Source organism: Battus philenor, unplaced genomic scaffold, assembly GCF_028537555.1.
Source record: "Battus philenor isolate CCGP_79_NKW_IND1 unplaced genomic scaffold, ilBatPhil1.0.hap1 SCAF_23, whole genome shotgun sequence".
Taxonomy (NCBI): Eukaryota; Metazoa; Arthropoda; class Insecta; order Lepidoptera; family Papilionidae; genus Battus; species Battus philenor.
Window position 1 is genome coordinate 317,362 of NW_027181686.1, and position 22,768 is coordinate 340,129.

At 34.1% G+C, this 22,768-nt stretch overlaps 1 protein-coding gene across 1 annotated transcript; it reads left to right on the forward strand.

Moving 5' to 3' along the window:
• The first annotated feature begins 2,142 nt into the window (after positions 1 to 2,142).
• On the forward strand, positions 2,143 to 16,431 carry LOC137924338 (carboxypeptidase B-like). The gene is made up of 7 exons (XM_068767733.1): positions 2,143 to 2,240; positions 4,121 to 4,333; positions 9,620 to 9,713; positions 12,218 to 12,319; positions 13,724 to 13,939; positions 14,735 to 15,160; positions 16,267 to 16,431. The coding sequence occupies exons 1-7, from the start codon at positions 2,143 to 2,145 to the stop codon at positions 16,429 to 16,431; spliced, it is 1,314 nt and encodes a 437-aa protein (XP_068623834.1).
• Positions 16,432 to 22,768: the final 6,337 nt, after the last annotated feature.

Sequence of the window (22,768 nt, forward strand, 5' to 3'; positions counted from 1 at the left end):
TTAAATAATTTATAATTTCATGAAAATCATTAATAACAATAAAAGAATATTAGACTGGAAAAAGATAGTCAACACAATTTTTCATCGCTACAGTTTGAATTTGAAAAATCGAACAAATATTTACTTACATTAAGTGTAAAATAAATTCTCTCGTTATTCGAATGTTATTTTTAAATGTCCACATGCTATAGGATTTTTCGGTAATGGCTGAATCGGAAAAAGTGGCTCATTTAAAACAAGCTTTTTTTCTTAATGTGAAATATTTATCACTTATTATTCAATATTTTAAAAGTAAATAATTAATAAATCTATAATTGAATTTAAGTTCATCCATTTTTTGAATATTCATAAAACATTTCATTAAATTTGTTCATTTATTTTTATAAATGTTAATTATTTATTCGTATTAATTACAAATATTATAAATTAATAATTAATTTGATGGTCGACTTTAATTAACGTAATCACATACATCACATCGCCCTCTGCGTACCATAATACCACACTACGATCGCCAAATGCGGCGATTATGGTATATCCCCTATAGATATCTTTGAAGGAAGCCTTGCAGTAGGTCCTCTATGGGCTAACGAATACGATTGAAACATTCATTTCCTTTCAAATGTTTTGCTTTAATTTAGAAAGAATGAATTGTTATGGAAAACTCTTGAGATCGCCATAAAGAGCCACACGGCGACAAATCCGGACTTCGTGATGGCCACTGAATGTCATTACATCAGGCGAGACAGAGGTCGAATGCTTCGCCTATAAAGGATAATAAAAATCTCTAGTAGTGGACGTCCTACTGCTGAGATGAAGTTGTACACTTGTTTTCCAAATAACATCTCAAAGCGATAAACTTTAATGTATATTCAAAGACAAAGTGTTTACTTTAATACAGTACAAATAATTATCACCTATTTATCACAACTAAATGCCATATTTAATGTTATGGCAATAAAATAATAAAACATTCAATATCGATATCGAAACAAAATTATCACTAAAACCACAAAGGATCGTAAAGATAAACAGCTAGCGTTACTCGGAGAGCACTTGTCCGCGTGACTGTACCACAAGCGGATCAAGATGCGATGCGAGTTATTTGCTTTTCTTGTACTCCTCGGTGTCGCGGCTGCTGGGAGAAATGACTTTTATAACGGGTGAGCTTGCTTTTAACTCTACATTTTCAATTATATTTTTTTTTCATTGACAAATGCTGTTTGCTCTTTGACTTCTACAACTACACCAGGTTCATAGTCAATAAATAAACTTGAACGATCCATCTGATAGTTCTATAAAGATGAAACAATACCGTTAGGGCCGAAGATTCTCGATAGGCGAACATGTGCCAATTAACCCCGATGGTTAAACCTGCCCATAGGTGGGCCGACGATATAGTCAAAGTCGCAAGAAGTTGCTAGAGGTAGGCAGCGCAAGACAGTCGTCGTGGAGATCTTTATCTGGGGCATATGCCTCACAGGGCGTCAAATAAGTAAGAACGCCTTAAGCTACTCAGTAATCATCTTTAATATTTTGAAAAGATCTCTGGGTCTCCTGGAGTATGATGCAATACAGGCATCTTTCTCGATTCATCAAGCGTATGTAATCCAGAGTTAATCTACAGCGTGTTTGATTATTAGTAAAAGCCTTAAAGGCTTCGCATAGTCCATTTCTCAGCAAAAAAAATTTAAAGCTTTCACCTATTTTCACTTATTTCTAATCGACCTGTTGGAAATCGTTGGATGCGGATAGTGAGACCGGTCATCGATCTTTCCGAGAAGCCTTATCATCACAGTTGGGCGTTTATCGACTGAAATGAATAATTGAAAACCGATTATAATTTTGCTCTTCGTCAATATTACGAACAGTATAGAAATGTAAGTCCATCAGGTAATAATGTGTACATGTGCGTCAGGTAAAATAGCCTTGTATTTTATTCACTGTTCGTACACTGTTTACCCGCTGCCTGACCGTGGACACTGTTTACTAACAATGATGTCATGTAAATTGCTTATAATGTCTCTTATCTACATTAATTAAGTTTAATTTTTATAATAATTGCCCGCTGGAGCTGTAAGGTTCTTGTCCAGACCATGAAATTGTATCGCAAAGTATGACTTGCACCAACACGGTTTACGAATGACTTTGGTAAGATCGTCAAAAATCCTGGGGCGCAAGCCGCTTCCAACAGGTTTCTTCCCAATGATCCTGGTGCTGGTGGTGATAATGCTAATGACGTTCGAGGAATTTCACAAAGACTTCAGATCTAAAGGCTACTTTAATCATTTTACGAGACTGGAATTTTATTTCCATTAACTAAGTTGGGAAAATCTCACTAGAACCTCGGTTTAGACCAGTTACCCAACGTGGGGCCTACGCCTCATAAGGGAGCAATTTGATTGTTAAGGAGAGCAACTTTAAAGTCCACTCGATATGAGTTTAACCTTATGTATAAACTTTATGTATGTTACATGAGGAGGCGTAAGAATCTTAGGAAGGCTAAAGTTGGGCATAGCACAGAAAAGACAAGAACCTTTACAATATTTGTTTCACCAGATGGGAAACCTACTTACATAAACTAAGTTCTAGGACACTTTGAAACTTGAGCTTGGTCCGTCACATTATTTATGGACGTGCTTTATTTGAATTAAGTACAATATATCGTGTGAGCTTTATAGGTATACGAAACCTTGTTCCGCACGCACACAGCGATACTTCAATTTTATTAACGTATATATTGCATCACTCCGGATGGGTTAAAGTAATGAAATTCTCCCCTCCCATTTCCTCCCGCAAGAGACATAAGAGGCATCCAATAAAGCTCAGTTAAGCTATAGAATACGTGTTAATGTCGACGGAGGTCTGTGATTTGGAACCTTACAGAAATTTCAGAATATAACGTTTGTATAACCTATGTAAGCACAACTTTTCTCTTTATTTTTGCTTTGACACTGCCGTCACAAGTCCAAATTGTTTACCATTAGTTCCTTCGGGGACCATCAAATGTCCTGTCGTGTTGAGATCCAGACATGGTCTCTACTTTCCGGACAACTAGACGAAAATAAGGCTCTTTGTCCTCCACAACTTCGTGTAACGATAATGTCGCGTTTACTAAAGCGATGCGACTAAAACGCTTTAGTAGTTCATAGGATCTGCTATTTTTGTTTGACTTTTTAAATTTGTTTTATGATATCCGAGATATCACAAAGGGTTTTATTGTGAGAGCATGAAAAATTGCCAGCAAAGGAGTAACTAATAGTATAATTGAAAAAAATTGGACATTCCTAAGGCGTCGTTAAAAATAAACAAGACGTCTATGATTTAAGAAGTTAAGATTTAAGTTGGGAAATAGTTTAGATTTAGTAAACACTGTGACACGCAAAAACGAGACTAAAAGAAACAGTAAATATTAAGTAATTGCCAAAACAAAGGCACGGATACTAATAATAATAGAGCCTATTGAAAGGTATATATTGTTTGTATCGATAGCGATAAAATTGTGAATACTTTTTGATCATCATTATCATAATTTTCGCCACATACCGACTCCTTCATAAATTTCTAATAAGACTGATTGAAAGCAAGCAAAACAGCATTTTAATAACCTTATTTCTCTTATTAATTTCTTCTTAAAATGCCATTCTCTTACGAAGGTCGGCAACCATTAGGGCAATCGTAAGACTGTGTTTGGCACTAATCGGTGTAACATAACTCCTGAAGATGCCCCGAGGAGGGGTGAAACTCGTGTTGAGTGATTTAACGGTGACAGTTGTGTAATTGGCATTGTTTGTCGCATACGCATTTATCAGCGGGCTGGCGGGTGGTGCACTTTGTTGCACGACTACCACTGCATGTGCGGAAGTGGCTAAATGTTGGACCTTTTCTTATTCGTAATTTTTGACCTCGCGACTCTGAAGTACGAACGAGTGCTCTTTCCAAGCCTCTCGCGTAAGTTTTTGCGCCACGATAACTTCTATTTCCGTGAATATGACCCTGTACGATAAGTTGCAGCAGCTCGTAATTAAAGTTTCTCACATTATCAATAAAATGAAGAAACCCCTTGAAGATGTTTCCAGATCATTCTAAGGTTAAAGTAACTTTCCACTTTCACTTGCAGATACTCCGTATATGAAGTACATCTTAAAGATCGAGAGGACCTCCACATTCTTCATGGCTTGGAGGTAGAAATGAATTTGGATTACTGGCAGCTTGGCGCTCCAGGTCTTAGACCGGCTCACGTTATGGTATCTGCAGAAAATAAGCAGAAATTCTCGAATCTTCTGGATGTTAATGGAATAAAACATGACTTGTACATGGACAATGTCGCAGAGTAAGTATTTTTAGGAATATAGTTTCATGAGCAAAGTGAGGTACTTTATCCTAATTGAAATAAAACACTTTTGTGTGAAATAAAACAGTCATAGCTGTTCACATATTACATTTCTAATAAGATAATTTACACATATTACATATGGGCCCAATAATATACAGTTGCCCTCCAAAGAGCAATAAATTTATAAAGCCTAGGAAAAGCTATGGTAAGCTATTTATTTATTTCAAATAAACCATTTTGTGTTTAATAGCTAACCTATTGCTGAAGGCATTCTCTACCAGTTAACCGTTAGGCGGTGCTGACATATATAAATATATATATATATATATATATATTTATATATGTCATGTATAAATATATATATATATATATATATATATATATATATATATATATATGTATGTATATATATATATATATGTATATATATATATATAAATAATTATATATACATATTAAAACTAAAAAGGTTATCCTTATTTCTGGTGCTAAAATTATACACATCGCAGGTTTTTTAAGTTTATTTTTTTGGTGTACATACACCACTTTCGCCTCTGTCGCATACGATGTCACGCGCGTTTAGTCATCTTCGTGCAAACGTTTTCTTTGGGACTGGGACATATCCTGCCAGAGTAAACCATTTTTTTTTTCGCGGAATCATGGCGTCCGCTAGCTCAATTCTGATGAAGCTGCTCAAAGTCTTAATCAGCTAGCAGCATAACATCATCTGTCAAATAAAATACAGATCAGATTCTCTCTTTATGTATCGACTATGTGCCGCCATTATATTTTCTTCATTAAACTTTTTATATTATTGACAACTAATTAAAACTTTAGAAATACACTTTAAGATTAACAGTATATATACTGTATACGGTACAGTGTATATATGTAACAGTATACTTGTATATCTGCGTATTGTTTCTCAAACAGGATTCTATTTTAGAATTTACCGCTGTGATTCCTTTCTCTACATTTGTTTGCAAGTCGCGTCGACACAATACGAGCGTGTTGTTGTGGATATGCGATCTACATAGAATGTTTCTACTATTGGAAAACCTCAGGCTGTTTACGTCACTTCTTATAGAAACTTGAGTTACTGGATAGGACTTATGGCGCACAAATCTAGTCATTATCTCTGGTACTCATACTAAAGCTTAAAGTAGCTAAAGGAGCCCTGATGATAGTTACATAAGATAGGGTCGGGTAAGACTTTAACCCTTTCCACTCCAAGGCTGTTATGTAGCATCGATAAAATTTAATTGAATTATAGTATCTTGCGATTCTAGAATATGTTTCATTCATTCGTGATTCAAACATTTTAGTAACAAAAATCTTTCCTTTTTTAAAATTTTCCGCAAAACCAAGTATTACACCATGTCGAGTATCACTCGACAGTGGAGCTTGTGCAACAAAATCAGTGTCGAGTGACACTCGACATTGGAGTGGAAAGGGTTAATACTGTGTTTTATAAATAAAATATAGGTATTTAATAAAAATAATAAAATAAAAACAAGGCATGGACGCAAGTGGTACACCAATAACTAAGTTTGTAACCTCAAAGTAGTGTGACATTTAAAACAAATATGTGATATCTTTGGAATGCATGTAAGGGGTGATTTAATGTATTTAATGGAATCAGGCGTTACCTCGCGGAAGTCCATCCTAAGTAAATAAAGGACCAATATTTAGTCACTTCCGCAGATGCAGTGGTAGTCGTGCAATAAAATGCACCGCCCGCCAGCCCGCTGATAAATTCGTATGCGGAGAGTGAGCTCACTCTGTGTTTGGCACTAATCGGTGTAACATAACTCTTGAAGATGCCCCGTGGAGGGGTGAAACTCGTGTTGAGTAATTTGGCGGTGGCGGTTGTGTGATTCGCATTGTTTGCCGCATACGCATTTATCAGCAGGCTGGCGGGTGGTGTACTTTGTTGCACGACTACCACTGCATCTGCGGAAGTGGCTAAATATTGGTCCTTTTCTTACCTAGTAATGAATGTAATAAGTGATAAATGTTGTGAAGAACGAAAGATGAAGGAAAGAAAATATAAAGCACGAAAAAAGCTAATAAAATTAAAATCAAAACTGAAAAAATCATATATATCATAGGCGCTACGCCTGACAGGCGAGTTGGCGATCGCGGTGTGGTATTTTGGTACGCGAAGTGCGTTACTGCTCATAATTAATGCATAAAGTATGAATTATATAAGATTGTATACCAGGCATTGATTTCGCTACCTTGGTTAGCCGGTATCAATCATCTACCACTGCGTTACCACTGCTCTGATAAAATAACCGCGACAAATTAAATATAAAGCAAAAATACTGGTTTCTAGTTTTGTTGAATATACCAGAAATGTTATTTGGGTAGACTTTTTTTGGTATCTTATTTCAGCAGTGTACGTTTTATATACGTGCGTATTATATATATAATTATTTCCAAGAAAAATACAGACCAGCCAAAGGCATCTAATATCACAAAATTAAAAATTCTCAATAACTGGTTCAAAGGCTTTCGTTTGTAACGCGGCCTTCGAGTTATTTGTCGGCTCTACAAATAGATTTTTATTTATCTAGACGATATTTATTATATAAATAAATCTTATATCAATGATATAAGAAATGAAATTTACAACTTATTATCGAACTGTCTATAGACCATTCGTTAATAAAATTTTAAACGGACATTATACACTTTACAAAGAGTGTTCTGTGCTGACAGTTCGAGGGGTTTTCATTTCAAATACTTTACTTCGAAAATAAATAAACATTGAAGTTACAACCGCTAGTAAAAACGTATCTTGAATAAAAATTTTATCAATCATTCGTCATAAGACAGGCGTATCGAACTCGCGGCACGACATAAACTTTTTTGCGGCTCAATCAAAATATCCTTTGGGTCAATTTTGAAAGTATTTTCCAATAAAATTTCTCGCGAAATAGGTAAGACTAACAAATAAAGATATTTTTTTCTATAATCATTGTTTATTTTAGCCTATCTAAAGTTAAATTTTGTTCATTCGGCCCGAGTTAGATATTGAGTTTGACACCCCTGTGATTCGCCATCTCTTGCGTGCACATAATATTACGTTGAGAACATAACACAGCAACACGAATTAAAAAACATCACAGAGAAATTTTATGACGACAATCCACGACAAACATAAATAAAATTTACATGTTGTCACAAACACTAACGATTAAACAAATATTATTATACTATTGTAAATTTCATTTTAAATTTCTTTTATTTATGTATTACATTTGAATGTATCATTTAATTATTTCAATCGTAAAACGCTGTCGGTTGACATTTTATAATTACTTATTGTAATTTTAGATAAATAAATAATGAAATAAATTGTTATTGTCTGCCGGCCGATTGTTCGTAACCAATGAAATTGATTACAATAATAATATGATCTCATTATATGCGAGCCAGACAAGCGCGGATGCATGGCGTTTCGATCACGTCAGATCCATTTTCTCTGCCACAGTAGCCGAAAGAGTACACATCGCTGAAGACCAGCACATAGGGTTTAATATTGTACTCGACAAATTTAAAAAAAAGTTATGATCCCCGCTAGTGAGTATGCGACCTAAGGAGAAATAACAAGGTGAAGTTATACAAGGACCCGCCGAAGGCAAATATTCGAATCTAACGGTTTATTCCAAATATTAGATTAGTTAAGTGAACGACCTTTAGTGCTTAATGGCTTCAGCTTACTCACTGGTTTCAAAGCAGGCTAAGCCTTAAATTCAATATTACCATTACTTACAAGATTTAAGAAAAAAATGAAGTTAAGAGTAGAATGAGGTTTTCTATCCCCACCTAACACTCTTGTACCTAACTCACACCCAAGCCGATAAACAAAGTACTTATATGCCCAAGGTACGGTGAAGATACAGGTTTAAGGACGCTCGCCATCAACGAGGCTCAAGGGCCAATAGTGAGGTGATCATCGTTTTTTAACGGTTTTGGACCCGTACGGAATTTGCTTACTTATTTAGGTCAAAATTAAAAATTGAAATTTAGCACCTTCCCGTTGTCAAATTGATCTGAAATTTGGTACACGCATTAAATTTAGATGACAATACAATATAATAAAATCAATAATATTATAAATCTAAGATGGCCGCCGATACAAAATGGCGGATTACATATTTTTCTTTAACCTCCTCAATATGGGTATCAAATGAAAGGGCTACTCTAGTAAAACACGATGATTATGTCAAAATTTAAAATTCAAGATGGACGCCGTTCCAATATGGCGGACTAGGTATATATTTTTCCACAACCACCACAATATGGGTATCAAAAAACCGTTTAACTTAAAAGTTTTTTTAATGTATTTATTTCTTTGAACAACTAACATCCTTGGATTGTATATGACCATCATGCGGTGGTAGCAATATGACGTCACACGAACTCGTGCGTTGTATTGCATTGACGAGACTCAAGATGCGATCGCAAGATTCATCGATGTGGTGAATACGGCAACCGGCGCACATACTGGCGCACAACCTGATGATGTCAATATGGAGTAGGATGAGGAACTGATCGCACGAATAGTAATGTTAAACATTGGACATTGTAAAGGCGTCGTGAAAAATAAACAAGACATGAATTATTTGATAACTTAAGATTTGAGTTAAGAAATACTTTAAGAGATTTAAATGTTATTGCAAAAACAAAGGCACGGACGCTAATGTCTGTAAAAAAAATTATAGTTAGAAGTAAACTGAATGACTTCAATACGAAACGCTGTTACTGAATGCTTGCATTGACAAAGTTACATAGATATTTTTATACACCTGCCGGATTATTCTATTGTCTATTGTCTCATGTGAAGTTTTTGCTGTTAGCCTTGCGGCTTTTACAGCTTCATCGGAAACGAGTTCACGGAACGGAGGGGTCCGTGAACTATATAAAATTACAGGATTCGAGTTTCCGAACCCGTATCAGTACTCGGTGGGGAGACGAGGAAGTCACAAAGGCTGCTGGATTAATATTTTGAAGGGTTGATAATGTCTCGCGAAGTAGCTCGTTGTGGAGACTTCTATCAGCCCGTGTTCTGTTGCACTAGACGTTCGTGTGAGTGCAACACAAAAAGATTCTCACTCTTCTTCACTCTTCGTAAAAACGTTGTCGTTCGGAACTCTTAGGTTTGGAATTAGAAAACATATTAAGTTTCATTAAGTAATTACTTTACAAAAGAAATACAAAACATTAAGCTATTCAAAACGAATGTCATGTAAAATATTCTGTTATCTTTCACAGCGTATTAAATAATCATGACGAAGAAATGTTCCACTGGAGGAAGACCAGAGACGGGAGGATATTTCCGTTCCAGGACTACCCGACTTATACAGAGGTTGTATATTTTTATTTCCTATAAGTAGCGCTCATGTAAGAACGAACCGTATTGGCCACTTCGACCACAATACTTTTTACAGTTAAATTATTCCTGCGCGTTCGAATTCAATTTAGAACGTCGATTTAAGTTCGAATGCTGTGATATAGTCGTTGCCATTTTTTAAGTTAAAACCATGGTTTGTACATAGTCTTTTTATGTGCATAATATATACCGTATTGATCGCACCTGGCATTAATTTTAAGTTAAGATTTCATCTGTATTGCTTTTCTCCATAATATTTTTTCAGAATAACTTACGGATCTTTTTAAATATCTTTTAAAAACGTTTGTACCTTACCTTGAATCATTCAAACTTCTTATAATTCCATCCCTACATTTATGAGGCAGCTGTGCTTGTTTCAAAAATTTCCGCTTTAAAAGATACGAAATAGAACAAATAATACCATTCCTATTAAGAAAAAATTGATTAATTCAACATAGGACCTTTTAACAGAACTTTTATTAATTGTCAAATTATTATTTTTATCTCTTTTACTTTTGACTCAATTCTGCTTCGCAAGGTGTTATAGTTATGGAGAAGAAACAAGAAGAAACTCTACAACAACACATATCATAGCTTAAATGAAATCAAAATAATCAGGCGATGTTACTGCTAAGGATTTTTGTCATTTAAATATTCGTTTATTGAATAATAGTTAAGAATTTTTGAAATAGTGGTCCAATAAAGTTTTGCGTATTTATTATAAAATCTGATTCCGTTTATTACAAATAAATTAGAGACTTTTTGCTGCCGAAACTTTGGTAGAGCCAGATTTTATGAGAACAGAAGATAGAATTAGAAGTCAAAATAGACAGCGGCAGCAACGCCTCCCTTATACTGTACGTAGGATATAGTTACACTTTCTAGCAATGTGCAAAAATTATAATAAATGTGATGGAGAAATTAAAACATATTTAAGAACTAAAATCGTAAATAAATTTTTTTAAAGAAAAATCGAATGTAAATCGTAGAGGAAAATATAAAGAAGAGTATAAAATGCATAAAAATGTAATATTTTAAAATGTGTGGCGAGGGATGGAAGGCGACGCATAGAACAATGAAAGAAAATGTGAAGAAAGGAATAGAATGTCAAATAATGTGTTAAACAAAAGAACAAAAAAATAAAGCTATACTGAAAAAGTCACAGTCCAAAAAATGATAGAGAAAGGGTGGCTCCAAAAACAAGGGCAAATAATAAAATCCGTTAAGCTGTGTCGGTTATTTCTGTTCGTCTACGGATCTACTTACTCTTGATTAGATATATGCTTGATAAATTGATATGTTATGATAGTAATGTAATGAATATAGCTTATTTGATGTAATGTAACAATAATATGATATTACGTTATGGTATATTCCTCCACAATTTATCTAACTTTTATTATTTTATTTATTGTTGATTTACAATAAACACATTTTTTTAAATGTTGCAACATATAAACCATTTGTTTATTTGGTGCTTACATTCACTAGTTATAAAAACAGGCGGCAGCTTATTGGAGAAGAATGTGAAAATTAGACAACAAGTTTCTATTCAAGAAGTTATATCTATTTCCTAGACTTTACTTAGCCAAATAAGCTGTCTGCAAAACAATGTTAACATCCGACGTCCCTTCTAAGAAACTTAACTAAAGTAAGTGGGGGTAATATTGTGAAGGATAAAAGGAAAGAATAAAAGAAATTGAGAAGAATGAAAGTGAGTGTAGAATAAAGATAAAACCATGAATAAATTATTTATAAATAAAGTCCCTGTCTCAAACAAAACAGGGGTACGAGAGGCTCCCAATAGCGGGGGACAAAATAAAAAAAAAGTAGGGGAAATCGGATGGTCATAGCGGCAGTTCTGGGTTAGGCTGCAGGGAAATCGCTGCCCACCTGACCACCAGCTCAGACTGACAGAGTCACCAAAACGACTTTTAGATAAGCTAAAAAATAGAACAATATATATATACTTGTAAATTTTAAAGAAGAAGTCTGGAATTTATGAAACTTGACTCACTTAAATTATAAAGTAAAAAAAATTAAACTTAATGAAGTTTCACAGTAAGCTAAGTTACTTTTACAATTTACATATAATTTTACTATTTAAAATGAACAGCGACTTATTAATAAAAAATTGTTTGTATGTTTCTTTATAGTTTCCGTTATTTGTTTTTATAAATAATGTTCTCCATCCGTAATAGTTATTAGCATTTTCATTTGCAATTTTTTATCGGTAAAGTTCCTTGTTCATACTTTGTGGTCAATTGACCTTTGTACCTCATAATTGGTGTGCTGTGCTATAAGTAATGACACGTGAACTCAATTGTGAATAGGTAAAACGTCGATCTAAATACTTCAGGGATTTTTGTTATCATTTTCACTTTTTTTTTGATTCATCATCGCAGGCTTTGTAAAGATACAAAACGACGAAACTCTAAGTACATATAACATCTGTAATATTTAGTTTGATTTGATTTCAGATTAATGCTTACCTGGAAAGGATAGCCGCACAATACCCACAGACCGTGACCTTGGTCAACGCCGGGAAAAGCTTTGAAGGTCGGGACATTAAATATCTTAAGGTAAGATTGTAAAATTTGATCTGTCAATGTTGTAATAAATAGAAATGATTGCCTAAGTAAATTTTCTAGATTGAGTTAAAAACTAAAGAGAATTTTGACAAATTTACTTAACTATATAAATACATATATATGATGTATTAGTTGAAAATGACACAGAAAGGTATAGGTCTCCTCAAAAGATACCTATGGGGGGATATACCGTAATCTCCATGCGTAGCAGATAGTTTGGCAATCGCCATGTGGTATTATGGTAAGCAGAGAACACTGCTGCCCATCCTCTGGAAACATATTTTAGAGCAGTGGCAATCCTATATAATTCATGCACATAGTGTCAATTGTATAACATTATATCCGGGTATCGAAAAAGATAAGATAAGATAAAATTCATTTATTCAACATTGGAACTTTTATTAGAGCACTTATATATCGGCAAGTCATTGTTTTTTTTTTTTAATCTATTTTATTTTAGACTCTACTCTTCGCTAGGTGTTATAGTTATGGAGAAGATGCAGGAAAAAACTCCACTATCGAACCCGCAAACTGTGGTCGCAAATCTTAGTCCTCTACGCTAGTCTACCACTGTTCAATAATTATTTTTGTTTTAGTATATGATATAAAGATGTACAACGAATCTATGTATATATACAGGTTGATTTGTTTCAGATAGAAATAAAACTTTTTAGAGGTATACTGCTCTTAGGAAAAAGCATTTTTAAAATTTATATTAATACATACAAATATATATTGTTTACTATCTGTTCGTGCACTTTGTAGTGCTAGAAGATATTTATCTATCGCATTCTTTTAAAAAATACACATTCCGGAGTGATAGCTATATATGGGTGAATGTAAATGGTGTATAAGCTTTAAAGTATTTTGTTGACATGAGCTATACAGAGCAGATTCTTCTTTAAGGTAAATCTCAGACGGCTCAAAATAAAAGTCTTCTTCTTCAATGATATGTTGATAGGTAGTTTCTGCCTGTTTCATCTTTACAACTATCATACCTAGCGAAGTAGAGCAGTAGTGTCAAAGTTAAAATAGATGAAAAAAATAATAACAATAAGATACGACCAATAAGTGTTCTGCTAACAGTTCTATACCAATATACAAGAGTATGAATTCGTGAATTTATCTTCATTTTTCATCGACTTTACAACTAATAGACGCCCACTGTAAGGTACATGCCTTCCTTATAGATCGCCACGATGATCGGTGTTGCGGTGCTCCAGTACAACAACTTACTTAACTTTAAATATGTATCAGTCCACCTAGTGGGATTTTACCCACCCTATGTCGTTCTCTAAAAAAACCTTTCTGCCCCAACGGCTATCGTTGCAAGAGTAATATACCCTGCCCAATCTCACTTCAGACAATTCTAAAAATAAACAATTTCTTTTTAAGATATCAACAACAAATTTCACCGACACAACAAAACCAATCTACTTCATGAACGCAATGATCCACGCCAGGGAATGGGTGACCACACCTGTTGCATTGTATGCTATACACAGGCTCGTTGAAGATGTGAGGGCGCAGGAGAGAGACGTCCTCGAAAGCACTGATTGGATCATAATGCCTTTAGCCAATCCAGACGGATACGAATACACGCATACAGATGTAAGTAAATATAGAAATTAAATTGGTTTACCAACATTTGGCTGTAGGTCATCCACTGTTAGATATAAGTCTATAGGTACATTGTATTGTATCTATTAATGTTAATGCTGCAAGCCCAGAGGCTTTTACAGTACACAGTCATCGTAATTGAGAGAACTGAAAGGTCCGTGAACAAAATGAAACTACCCTCATTTCACCAGTTGAACTAAGACATTTGCACGAAAGTACGAAGGTTACATATGTGTCCCTGTACAGTGTTGGATGGGAGATGAAAGTGAGAAGTGTTCAGCTATCGAAGGTGCGACATCATACGTGTAGAAAAATAAAAATAGTAAAAGAAGAAATAGATTTACCTACAGAATTTTTAGGTACCAATGATGTTATACATGGTGACTAGCTATAGATGCACTAGCTTTATAGGTCTAAATGCATTGTTCATTTGATTGCAATTATTGTAATGGTCCAATTCAGGTGACTTAATTTTAAAATTTATTATTGTTTACTATCTGTCACTGTAGACTTTGTACTGATAGAAGTAATTAACCAGTAGAAATTAAAAATAGTTTGGGCTTGAAAGGTTTTGCACCTCTGACCAATCATCTTGTACAACAGGAGTATAGTCTCGTATCGTAATAAGCCTTAACTAATTATGAATATAGTTGGTTCACGTTTAGAATGATTTGAATGTCGGTGTAATAAATATTATTCAAATTTGGAATGATTTAGTTTCTGGACCGAATCAATAGAATATAACGACTGCAATCAAAGAAGCAAAACGATTTATTTGAATTTCAGGATCGCTTATGGCGTCGCACAAGATCGTATAACCCATCTGTGAACGAAACGTGTTACGGTGTGGACGGCAATCGAAACTTCAATGTCTCCTTCAACACCATTGGAGTTTCCTCTGACCCTTGCTCCAACATATACCCCGGTACTAGACCATTCTCCGAAGTAGAGATGTCGTACATAAGGGATGTTCTACACGAGTATGTAGATCGCATACAGTTGTACCTCGACATTCACAGCCAGGGGAACATGGTGTTATTCGCATATGGCGATCATAGCTTACCTCCAGATGCCGTTAATTTGCATATGGTTGGGGCAAGCATGGGGGCGGCTATAGATGTACACAAGCTACCACAAGCGCCTTTCTACCTGGTTGGAAACAGCGCTTTGGTTCTATATGGAACTTCAGGATCTGCCCAGGATTACGGACAGGTATGTTAACACTTGCTATTGAATACATAATACTGTCAAAGTTTTCATAACTATTGCGCCTTAGGTTGTATTCCAGAGGCACTTTCACTTTAATATTTAGAGGACTATTTTGTAGTTAATAAAAATCATTAGATATAAACATTGCTCCAAAAATTTAAATAATTCGACAAATAATTAAAATTAAAAATAATTCTTTAGAGTCATATGTTTTGCGAACCGCAGGTTGGCCTCCCCTGGTATAAAATAAAGCAAAATTAAAACAACCATATTCCGCGCTTTGACTCTTTGTATATTAATTTTGCAAAATGTTGAATTTATATAGCAAATATTATTTCTTGAAATGCATAAATAAATACTTTGGTTTTAATATTTATGTTAGATTGTTTAAATTAAAACAGTTTGAATTTTAATTTTATTAAAAATTTTATGATTTTACTAGCAGATCCCGCAAACGTTGTTTTGCTATGATTGTTATTTCTAGGAAACATTTTTTAGTTCAATAAAAATAACTATCTACTATAAGTATGCGGGGATATATATATTTGTAATCAAAAGCGTAATAAACAATAAAAGTATGTTTTACAAGTTTTAATTAACAAATAAAAAATAATGGTTGATCGTAGAGTGGCAAAAATTTAGGGTTGTATGTATTTTTGTATGCTGTATCATAAAAAAATAAAAAATGGTCTAAAAAATAAAAAAAAATATTAGGGGTGAACCACCCTTAACATTTAGGGGGATGAAATCATGCACACCGTGACACGAGAACATTATGTCTTAGAAGTTTAATAGAAAATTTTTAAAATATAAGACGGATGATCATCATAACCGCTGCAGCCTTAAGGTTCTGGAGTGACGACCGCAGACCAGCAAGAACAGACATGTGCGGCGTAGGACATTCAGCCAAAAGATGGACTTATGACCCTGTTAAAGTCACCTGAAAATGCTGCAGGCCACTTTCAATACGTGTTATTGGAAAGCTATAGAAGAGATTTACGTTAAATAGACGTTCTACGACTGAAATGTTGATGATGATAAACCAAAGAAGACGAAGAATTTCAAGTTGTAAGTCGTTCTAAGTTTCATGAGATTATTTCTGCTCTCAGCTTGTCGGCGTTCCATTCTCCTTCACGCTGGAGCTGCCCGGCTACGGCTACGGTTTTGTCGTGCCCCCTCAGTACATCGAGCAGATCGTAGAAGAAACCTGGCAGGGTATTGTTGCGTCAGCCCGAGTGTCCGCCGCCTTCTACAAAGCTCGTATTAACATATAAACATCTTAGTCTACAATAAAACATCTATTTCAAATTGGATTTTTATTTGGTTCTGTTCAAAGAGATCTTCACAGGCGAGAATCTTGCAGCCATTGTGCAAAGACGGAGTTTTTTTCTTTTATCAGTGGTTTCCATGTTTGATGACTCTATTGATGCTTCTCTTTTTCTTTATGACAAGATGAATAGACTGTTCTGTTAAGGTCGAAAAATATTGTATGCAAGCCTCTTTCAACTGTTCTTATTTAGAGAGTAGCACTATCGCCTCCCTAATAGAAGACAAATAGAGTCACAACATCTTTTTGAGTATTGCAATTAGTGAAAATGGTAATAGGTCGAGTAAGAATTAAGACAATATAACAAATAGTACAAAAGTGTTTGAGCCTTGATATAAAAATCAAAATTGAAACAGTGCTGTGATATATCAAAAGGTTGTGGCGAAGAAAAAGAGGCGAGTTGTGAATGGAATGTAAAAAAATGATAAGAGAACGAAAGATGTGGAGAAAATAAGAACAAAAGTAATAGAGACTGTCACGAATAGAAGAAAAATGTATTTAACATTAAATAAGTAGATGTAAAAGCTTTAAAGTGGTGAATGTACAGCTCGTTTTTAACAAAAATCTTTAAAGTTTTTACACCTATTTAAAATCATCCTTTGCATAATGTGATCACTCAGATATATGATTGATTTTTTTTTTGTTTTGTTATGTGACTGGCCAATAACTTCTGGCCGTACATTCTGCAGGGAAGGATAGTAAACAATAATTAATTTAAATGTGTATTTCGCAAATTTATAATAATGCGTTATTATTTTATAGGATGAATGATACATTTATTATCAGCTAATGATACAATCAACCCATTAAAGTTATTACACCAACAACCAATTATATATGTTGGAGTGACGGTATTTCTATTTCAATATGACTTATATCCTTTTCCCTTTATACATACATATACATATCTTTCGTTCTAACATATTATTATGTACATACGTGTAGAAGCAGTGCTGAATTTGTGTTATCTTTAATAAATATACGTTCCATAATAATTAAGATAAACATATAAATAAACAACAGGCAAAATGTAAAAAGAATCAATTCACGCGACCAAGGTGTGATATAGTGTTAGATGTGTTAGCGATACCGCGTGTATATGAAGCGAGGCTCGGCGGGCGCGGGGGCTGTGTGTCACGGAACGTTGCGATGGCTGCCTTACGCTTGATACTCACGGCGCTGTCCTGTGTCGCGCTGACCGCTGCCGCTAAGAACGATGTTTACTTAGGGTTCGTTATTTTACTATTTCTTATAACGTCTAACTGATTATGAACTAAAATTATGTATATATTTATATTTATATATATATATATATATATATATATATATATATTACATAATACTATACATTAATTATTCGATATTTATTACATGATTTTAATTTTCAAAATAAGACATATCTGCTAATTATTTTTATTGTACATCGGTTTTGTAAAGTTAAACGTTTCAGCTCATAGACAACTACTCCAATACGTAAGCCTTTCTTCCTTCTGAAGATATCTATGAGGGGATATATCATAATCGCCACGCTTGGCAGGCAGGTTAATGATCGCATTGTGCTATTGTGGTGCATAGAGAACGCCGCTGTTTATCCTCTAGAAATTTGCTTGTGAGCAGAGGCAATGTTATATTGTTAATATACGAAGTGTGAATTATATAAGATCCCATGAATAGAACCTGCGACCTACGATCACAAGTCTTAGTCCTCTACTACTGGACTACTGCTTAGTTAATCACTGTAAATTTGTATACGAGTAAATAAAATAAATATTAGTACTTTATGAAAAAAAAAAAACGTATTGCAATAAAGACAAAAATGTGTTATCGACCCAAATAGTTACGAAGAGCTTCTTGACTTTAAAAACATAGTTATTACTCTATTCAAAATAAAATCAAAGCTTTTGTGTGAAAATCATTTAACAATTTTTTTGTCAAGCGTAATTTTTGAACGAGATTTTCGTCTATGTTTCGGATAAATGTCGAAACTTTTTAATAATCGCGTTGCGGATTTGAATTTCGAACGCGTTGTTACAATATATTGTCGTTTGACAGCTACATTGGCCTGTTTTATCAACGAAAAAATTAATTCATTTTTTTCATATTTAGTCAATAAAGTGATCTCCCTAGATTATGCTACATTTATTTATTCTATTGGAATGCAACTACAAAGTGTGCGAAATAATTACTTTTTAAAAAAATATCATCAGCCGACTAATTTGTTAGTTGGATGCAACACTGAATTATTCTATATCAAATTTAATTGTAATAATTCAATTTAAAAATGCGCATAAATATTGATAATAATGAAATTTTTTGTTGCATATTTGAAGTAAAAAAAAAACTAAAACTAATTAAAATAGATTTAAAAATGTCCACAAACTACTGAACTATTAATGTAATAGTAAAATAAGTATTTTAATATCAAAATAAACATGTAATTAATGTAGATAATCTAATATATAAAATTCTCGTGTCACGGTGTTCGAACTTGAACTCCTCCGAAACGGCTTGACCGATTTTTACCAAATTTTACATGCGTATTCAGTATGTCTGAGAATCGGCTACTATATATTTTCCATAGTGATAAGGGTGGTCCACCCCTAAATTTTATTTTTAATTTTTTAGACAATTTTTTTGGTTTTTATTTTATTATGATACAGCATACAAAAATACATACAAACCTAAATTTTCACCCCTCTACGATCAACCCTTATCTTACATTTGTTAATTAAAAACTTTAATTTTTTTTGCAAAACAACGTTTGCGGGATCAGCTAGTATACGTATAAATTTTATCCTTTATAGGCAAAGCCTTTGACCTCTGTCTCGCCTGATGTTAAGCGATGACGATGTCTATGATGCTACATGCTTGCCTAGAAACCTATTCACTCTTGTCTTGAACACTCCTAAGTTATAATTGTCTGGAATCCAAAGCTTCAAGCTGTAACTTTCCCCATCCATCCCAGAAATGGTTACAGTATTCAACACATTTATTATCTATTTCTATATACATAGTAAATTTGGAAATCTATATCTATATCCTATGTACTGACTTAACTTGAATTCTCTCGAAACTTGGCTGTAAGATTTAAAATTTGGTATGAATATTCCTGTTACTTATCTTCTGGAATGCAATCTGCGGCTGTGGCAATCCTGTATAAAATTAGATGCACAGTGTGAATTATATAAAATTATATTGCAGCGTCTTCTGCATATTATTATACATTACGACCACCAACCCGCCAGCCAATTGTGGCGATTGTGGTACATTCCCTATATATACCTTTGTTAGAGGCTTTTTCTTCGCAATGGGCGTCTGTGGGCTGAAGCCATGACGATTCTTTTTGCCAAGTAGAGACCAGATAGAAATCTGATGTGATTTTATAAAATTTCACACTCGAGAGTGGTAGAGCGAGCGTTAACCCTTTACTTGGCAAGAACTAAAAATATGAAAAAAAAGGAAATTATTGATAAATTTTGTTTAATTTATGAATGGACAACTTGAGAAAAATAAAAATAAAAATCTAGGTATCCTAGGTTTCGAGAAAACTTAAGTACATCACAATGTACACTGCCAATTTTACAGAAATATTATAAATAAATTGTTTGTACATTTTGGTGTACACTACCAAGGACATAATGAATTACATTATTCAGGTTATTATAAATTTATTTCAAAAAAAGGAGGAAATATTTTAATTATTCTTTATTATTTTAGGTGAAAATTACGAAAGCAATTACGTTTTATTTTTCCCACAACAAAACACAAATGTACGTTACATTTTATACAGTAGACAGATGTTCTTCCACTCTTACAATATTTGCAACGCATTGTTTCATTACCTGCTTCTGGAAGATGACCTGTGTTATCAAATCTGACGCTATCAGTTGGTCGGACTGAGACTGGTTTATGGATTTTCAGATTCTCGCCTATATCGTCTGTAACGTTTTGGTTTGTTCCTATTCTATTAGACAACCCATCAAACAATTCAAATCTGAAATCTTTCAATGAAGTCTTCTTCCCATCTCTTCTATGTAGGAGCCAAGCGTTATTTATACACATATCAACAAGTTGTGAAAATATTCCCAAGTACCAACGGTGACTTTTGAAGGGAGTTCTATATAACGATATCAACATATCTGCTAAATCGACCCCTCCCATATGTTTGTTGTAATGTTTGACCACTTGAGGACATTCTACATCTACTTTCTTTTTCTCATCCTTATCGTATCGTTTGATTGTTTCTAAGGGGTACGAGTCTATGTAGGTGCTAATAAGTGTAACCACTTTATTGTCGTTCCACTTTACGACTGCCAACTTATTCTTATTGCAAACCACCTGGGCGCTAGAACCGCGTTTCTTCTTTTTTAATTGTTTGTCAGTTGGCAATAACTCTTGACAGCCTCTGAGACGATTAGTCCTTATTGTTCCTAGACTAAGGATCCCGTATTCTTCCCGCAGAATATATGTTAGTTCAGGCGACATAAAAAAGTTATCAGCATACACAATGGCCGGCTTTTTCTTTATAGTTTGACACAATGCAAGCACTACCATACCTCCTAAACCAATTGTAGCTTCTTTCTCTGAAAAAGTCAGTCCACGAAAGGTATCGTCGCCACCATACAGAATAAAATCGTAGATGATACCCGAAACACCCGCACGGACAAAATTCTTAAACCCCCATTTCTTAGGTTTCATTTTTACGTACTGCTTTCGTTTACCTGCTTTACGACCTTTATAAGGTATCATCATCTCGTCAATGGAATATTTTCCTTCTTCTTCAATTTTCAGAAAATTTTTGCGTATTTTCTCCATTAGGGGGCGAATCTTGAAATAACGGTCTGAATCTTCCAAAGTATTATCAACAAAATGAATATATCGACGTATTTGTTGATACTTTTTGAGAGGCATAAGATCAGCAATGAGAGGGTATCTTGTTTTTCTTGCCCAATAGTCAGTATAAGCTGGCATCTGTACTATACCCATCATGATTTGAATGGCCAGGAAGCTTTTAATCTCATCTTCTGTCAGCTGAATAGATCGACCTAGTTGTTCAACTGCATATAAATTTGTATTATAAACAATGTCAGTAATTAAGTCAGGAGAAAAAAAGAAATAAAAATAATCCAGTACTGTCTCTATTTGTGTTTGATGGAGATTGTATAAGTTTTCTTCAAGAGATACATTGTGACGAAGTACTGCTTTTGACCATTGATAATTTAGGGCGAATTTCTGAACCTTTACTTTTTTGGTCACTACAGTCTTTGTTGTCTTTTTACGCTTGGACCTGGTAAGTAGTAACTGCTGTCCGCTGGTGCTAGGCTGGGGAGATGATAGTTCAACAGAAGGAGATGGCAAAGATTGGATGGAGTTCAATGTGGGTATAACATTGTAGTTACTTGTATTCGGCGATGGAAAAACTTCATCAAATGTTGGTGTGAGTGGTAAAGTAATGGGTATATCATGCTGTTCGTTGTTGGAGTCAGTTGAAGTATCAAGCAAATTAAGGGCTTCTAGTGATGATGCTATTGAAGGTGGATCAGAGGTATCTGGTGAAGGCGGTATATAAGCATTTGCTTCCTCATCAGATGTGGAACTATCGTCAGAGCATGCGTTTTGAGCGGGTACCAAAGCCAAGATCTTATGGGCGCGAGTTAGTTGTAAGTTCTGCAGGCGGAAAAAGAAAAAAAAAAGTTCAAAGCAGACAGTTTTTATGAGAAGGTAAAAAAATAAATAAACAAAAACTGCCGATTCGTTGAAAAACAAAAACTGTGTAAACTTAGCAATGTACAGCGTGGTTACCATAGTTCATTTTTAGTATTTTAGTGCGTTATTGGCAACGTGCAGTGCAGTGTACATACATTTGTTTCAACCAAAATCGGCCATAAAAATTGAGACAGTAACGCATAAAACCACTTTTTGAGTAATACATAGTTTTTAGATCAAATAACACACCATTTTTTATTAGTTTTTGAGCTAAAAAGTAATTTATAACGCAAAAACTTACCCGGGTCCCGCCAACACTTTGTTGTTTCGAAGCCATTTTGAATTTGACATGTGTTGTTCAGTGTTGCAACAACGAAAATATTTTTCTACTAATTCTAAATTATTTAGTAATATTTTTAATAAAAACAAAACAAAAAAATATTATTATTTAACCAGTAAATTTTTTTTGAAATGTATGTACAGTCTAATGTACCTTACCAAGTTAAGGGTTAATTAAAAAAATAGATTAATTTTTATTGAAATAATATAAAACTGTTCTATAATATTTGGTGGATATA